Genomic DNA, 6,413 nt, shown 5'->3' with positions numbered 1-6,413 from the left:
AAAAAAATTACTGTAAACATATTGATATGGCCATAATGTTTGTAAGATTTCCATTCAGTTGAAAATATCTAAAATAATCCTCTGATGTTCAGACACATATAACATTAAAAAAATAGGTCACTTTTTGTAAGAACAAGATAGTACATCAGGTATCTAAGAAAGTTAACACAGGTTTAAACTAACAGATCACTTTACAGACTTTCATATCACAGTAGCTAATTTCTTCAATATTTAAAGAATTTTTTTGTCATTTTGTTACCTAAAATGCTGAATAGGGCCACTTTCATATCCCTGTTTCTTAAGCTATAAATCACAGGATTTAGGCTGGGAGGTAACAGAGAGTAAAACACTGACATGAACAGGTTCAGTGATGATGTAGATTTTGATGTGGAACCCAAATATGCAATAAATCCAGAAGAGAGAAACAAGGTAACCACAGTCAGGTGGGGCATGCAGGTGGAGAAAGTTTTAAACCTTCCTTGTATAGAAGGAATTCTTAGGATGACAGTGAAAATCTGAACATAGGAAAAAAACATTAATATAAAACACATGAAAGCAAAACAAAAGCTAGTAATGATAAATACATATTCTAGAATTTGTTCTCCAGAGCAAGCAAGTGTGAGAAGTGATGGAATATCACAGAAGAACTGATGTATTATGTTGGGGCCACAGAAATGGACAGAGAATGTTCCTGCGGCATGAAGGGACCCATAGACACAGCCACTGAGCCACGTTACAGCCACCATCTGCACACAGGCAGCTCTGTTCATGATGGTGTCATAGTGCAGAGGGAGGCAGATGGCAACATAGCGGTCATAGGACATCACCAAAAGAAGGGCAAATTCACTGCCTGCCAAAAATACAAAACAAAAAACCTGTATGATGCACCCCAGGAAAGAGATGGAGTGGATGTTGGTCACAGAATTCATGATGGACTTGGGAACAGTGACAGAAATATAGCAGATATCAATCAAGGACAAATTCTTCAGAAGGAAATACATGGGTGATTGGAGATGCTGGTCTATGGTGGTGAGGATGATAATGAGGAGATTTCCCATTAGTGTTCCCATGTAAATCAGGAGGAAGAGTGTGGGGCACAGTGTCTGCAGCACCTGGCCATCTGGGAATTCCATGAGGAAGAATTCCATGTAGTTTGTCATGTTGATTGCTGTCTCAGTCATTTTGAGTCTTATCTGTAAAAACTAAAGGAAAATTAGTATTGATTCAGTTACTAAATTCTCCTGCCTAAGTTTTCATTTCAAATCATTGTTGATTTGTTTTACTACATTTACATTGATGATTTTGTGATATGATATTACAGGGTGAATGTCATATTTTAAATTGTAAAAATTGATTTTGTCTTTCTTTACCATGGAGTAGACCTCCATTGTGTAAATATAACATATTTTCATTTTCCACTCATCAGCTGTGGGACACTTTAGTTTGTGGAAAGAGCAGCAACAAACATGGATGAACAAATATCTATGCAGCAGGATGAGTTATTTCTGTATATTGCCAAAGAATGGTATGACTGCTTTATATGGTAGGTTCATTTTCAGTTTTGTAAGAGTTCTCCACAGTGCTTTCATTGGGGTTGCCCAAGTTTTCAATCCCACCAACTGTAAATGAGAGTAACCCTTTCTGTACATCCTCTCCAGCATATGGTATCATTTGGTCTCTTGAAGTTAACAAGTCTGACTAGGAATCATATTATTCCAAAAATCTGACAAAATTTACATAAAATAACTCTACATGAGTCCATGTGTATAGCTGAGGCTACATAACAAAGAAACGGTGCTAGACAGAAGAAACCTTCCTTTGAGTTGCTGGCCAGGGTGGTCCAAGAGGCTCCCAAAATTACACTGGCTATTGCCACAGCCCTTGATTTCCTCCCAGAACTTGAAGCTAAGACCCTATTGCTGAAGACACAACATACATTAGACACAGAATTTTGAGGAATGGAGCTGGAACTGACCTGAAAGTCACCTCCTCTGAAGGCTAGCTCTCATAGCTTTGCAGAGCACTATTACATAAGATGCTAAGAGAGAACCCCAGTCAGTGGTCCAACATCAGCTTCAAGACCAAATAACCACATCAATGACCGGCACAGCATATGACATTGGTGCAATACTGGCACTTTTATCTTGAGGGCAATCAACAGCTACCTAATTGTACTAAAAGTTCACTCAATTGAAGGAAACTCATGTGTGGTACTATGAACATAGCCAAATACACATGGGTAGAGAGGTAATAGACCTTAGAGCAAACCATTAGACTGTCATATCTATAGGATAATGTGATTTCTTACCATGTGCAAAATATGTATTCTTATATTTACAGACAATTATCCCAGTCACCACTCATTAAAGAAGTTTCTTTTGCAACAGACAGAGACTATTACAGAGTTCCACAACTGACCACACATAGATATTATCTGTGACTTGCCCAAGCCTAAGTAGCACATCTAAAATGCAACCTCTACACCTAAGGTTCATGGAACATAAACAAGGCATAAAGAGGACACTATTGCATCTCTCAGTTCTCATTAATGAAGTTACCTCGTGCAACAGAGGGTCAGGAACACAAAAGATCACAAATGGTCAAAGCACAGAGAATAAGAATCTGCGAGTGTGGATCCTTGGACAAGACTTCTATATTAAACTCCACCCACCCAGGGCTCAGGGACCATTGTGGAAGAGAGAGAAGAACAATTGTTAAGAGCCAAGGAGGATGTGGATGACCATATGAAAATAGAGTCCTACAAGCTCCTTGGCCCTTGCTCATATGAACCTACAGCAATGGCATCAATGTGCATAAGACCCATGCGAACTCAAGCAGAAAAAAAACCCAACACAGAACTGTGGAAATGGGAAAAATAAACAAATCCGTGTCAAAAACTTGTCAGCTGATTACTGATGGGTGAGGAAGACTTATCTTCTTTAAAGGAGGGACTATAGATAGGCTGACTAGACCCCAGTGGATGAACTTGCACTGAAGACATTTGGGGACACTAACTTGACATGATAGGTCACCACACAAATGACAATGCATGAATTTCAGTCAGCGGGCTGTGGGAAGGAATCAATGGGGAAAGAGTATAAAGATGACTAAGAATGATTAAGATGTTTTATATGAAATACATAAAAATTCAACAAAAAAGAAAAAAATGAAAATGTCCAATCATGTACAGTAAGTTTTATAAAAGGTCATAAAGAATGTCTAGTATGTGTCATCAAATGATATAATGAACTTTTAATAGTACATGGAAATAAACGATCTAAGTTTTACTCTATGTACAGATTAAGTTTGAATCTATTCTGATAGATTTTTTTTAAGTGGAAGGAATTTTTAACACAATATATTTCAATATTAACCAGGCTTGTAAATCTAATCTATTTCCCAGTAAATGGCTTTCATAGACAAAAGGGTGCATAAAGAATTTTAGATATATTTACCTTATTTCTCTCCACCATGTTATAGGTAATCAAGAAAAGTGTGCATTAAGAAAAGATCCTTTTGACAAGCTAAATGTGGGACAATTATAAATTATCTAAGACACAGCATTTAAAGGTATTCAAGGTCATAGATAGCTCGCTGTTATTTTTACTGAAGAATCAAGAAGATAAAATATTACCTTTTTGAAAAATGAATAGAATCTGTAACTTTATATCTCAAAAAATAAAATATATTTTGGACAATAAAGCAAGCATCAACAGATATAGAAAACTGCAATGATTTATTGTATCTTATCAAATCCCAATGAGACAAAATTTTAAATCGATAGCAAATAACAGAAACAATACAGTACACGGAAATCAAATAATGCATTCCTGAATGATCAGTGGGTCATGGAAGAACTAGAGTAGAAAAATTTTAAATTCTCAAATAAAATGAAAATGATAATATAATTTACCAAAACCTCAACTAAACAGCAATGGAATTTCTAAGATAGAGGTATATAATTATTTGTACTTACATTAAATCTTCAGAGAAAGAACCTAAACAATGTAAGGACACCTCTTAAGGTCTTGTTAAAGATAAAGAAGCTAAACTCAAATCAGTAGACAGAAAGAAATAAAAACATGGCAGAAATGAATGAAATGGAGAGTAAAAGGAGTTTACAAAGAGACATTGGAACACAGAATTGAGCCTCTGAAAAAATATAGAAGATTGACAAACCAATAGCCAAAATAATCAAGCAGAGAAAAAGAGAGAGAGAGAGAGAGGTAAAAATTAATATTGGAGCTGCAAAGAGTAAATTGCTTAGAGAACAATTAGGTAGAGATGATTATTAGAGAATACTTTGGAAACCTATATTGGAAAAGGAAAAGCCACAGGACATAAATATATTCTAAACATATGAGATATAAAGATTACCAAAAGCATATAAGCCATGGGATCTATAATAAGAATTATATTTAAATGGTATAAAATATCTCCAAAAAAAAAAATGCTCGGAAGCAAACAACTTGGCAGCCACATCTATCAGACTTTTAAAGAATTAACACCAATGCTGTTTGACCTATTGCATAAAACAGGAAGGGAAGAAACACTATCACTCTCATTCTATGAAGCAAATATTATCTTGATATTAATGCAACAAAAGGACAGAAAAAGAAAGCTATAGTTCAATTAATCTCATGAAAATAGATGCAAATTTTCTAATAAAATACTTGCAAACCAGATTTGACAATACATTAAAAGGAACAGACTTCATGAGGTAAAGTTGGCCTCATTCTAGGAATTCAAGAATGTTTCAAATTTGCAGTAGTCAATAACTGTAATGAGGCAGGGCTGGGGATAGCGCTCAGTAGTTAAGAACACTGTCTGTTCTTGCACAGAACCAAATATTGGTTCCCAATATCCACATGGTGGCAAACAACCATCCATAACTCCAGTAATAGGGGATCTTATGCCCTCTTCTGACCTCCATGGGCAGTGCATGACATGGGTGCACTCACATACATGCAGGCAATAAAGTCATACACACAAAAATAATACGTAAAATATTTTTAAAATAGCTCTGTTTTGGCCTACAAATAGACTTGTGAAGGTAGTGCTGGAGAGATAACTCAGAAGTTAAGAGCACTTTATGTTCTTGCAAAGTACCTGGGTTCAGTTCCCAACACTTACATGATAGCCATCTCTACCATAACTCCAGGTCCAGGGAATCTGATGCCATCTTTTGGCCTCTGTGGTCATTGCATGCATATGAAACACTTACATGCAACTAAACACTTGTGTATATATAGGTATGGATAGATAGATATAAAATAAATAAAATTATATATTAAATATATTTGAGATTCAAAGTAACATAATATATCTGAATAGATGCATAAAAGGTCTTTGACAAAGTTCAACAGCCCACATGATGGAAGCCATGAAGAAAGCATGAATAAAAGGAGCACATCTCAGCAAAGTAAAGTCTATACAATACCGTTGACCTCCATTATAGTAATGCAGAAATCTGCATGCATTTCCTCTAAACTCAGAATGAGTTTAATGTAGCATAGCACTTACATTTTTTAATCACAACAATGTCCAGAGAAAGGATTAACAATGGCACAAATTGGGAAAGAATGCTATTTGCTAATAGCAGCCTATACTGAAAAGATCCTGATCTCTCATATACAGAAGCTAGATTTAGCCCTCATTCACTACACATATGTTCATATATTACATTTAAATATTGTATATACAATATTATATCTGACATGAAAGGGGAAGTGGGCTATTTGTGGCAGGAAGAGGACCTACTGGAGTGGGACAGGAGCTACAGAGGAGAATAATGGGGCACGCATGATGAAAAGATGATACACCTGTAGGAATGTGTAATAAACTCTCTGTGATGAAAAAGCACATCTGGCTTTAGTCCCGAGATGTTAAATATGAGAACATAATGAAATTTTTGACAAATAATGCTGAGAAATTTTCAAAAGTAGGTTAATATAGAAATCTACAGCTCAAAGAACTTTGAAAATCTCAAAAAGCATGGGTACCAAGAGGAAAAATAGAAATAATTCATGAAAATAAGTGATAAATTCAATGCCACATGAAATTGATAGTAACAGATTTAGTATTGAAGAAAAATCTGAAACAAAAAGACAAACCTGGAGTCATAAATATACCTACAAATACAATTTTTAAAATATATGCTTCTTTCTCAGTGACTGATTTAATGATTGGAAAACATTAGAGGATTAGAAAATATTAACAAAATTTACTTAATTTAAAGTCATGGGCTATATGTTTATTTCTTTTAATATTTATGTAAATAATTAATGACTATGAACAAATTAATAAACTATAAAGAAAAAGTATTTTTAAAAAAACTCATACAAATTATTTTTCAGCTTATAATTAAAGATTAAGTATAATTACTTCAAAAATCTTTAGATGTTCATAATTTT

At 34.7% G+C, this 6,413-nt stretch overlaps 1 protein-coding gene across 1 annotated transcript; it reads right to left on the bottom strand.

Annotated features, from left to right (window-relative positions):
- Nucleotides 1–224: 224 nt before the first annotated feature.
- On the bottom strand, nucleotides 225–1,181 carry LOC103729076 (olfactory receptor 14A16-like). The gene has a single exon (XM_008827049.1). The coding sequence runs from the start codon at nucleotides 1,179–1,181 to the stop codon at nucleotides 225–227; it is 957 nt and encodes a 318-aa protein (XP_008825271.1).
- Nucleotides 1,182–6,413: the final 5,232 nt, after the last annotated feature.

The sequence above is a fragment of the Nannospalax galili genome, unplaced genomic scaffold, assembly GCF_000622305.1.
Source record: "Nannospalax galili isolate Female #2095 unplaced genomic scaffold, S.galili_v1.0 scaffold353, whole genome shotgun sequence".
NCBI classification, from domain to species: Eukaryota; Metazoa; Chordata; class Mammalia; order Rodentia; family Spalacidae; genus Nannospalax; species Nannospalax galili.
The sequence above is the reverse complement of the archived record's forward strand: the minus strand, read 5'-3'. Positions and strand labels throughout refer to the sequence as shown.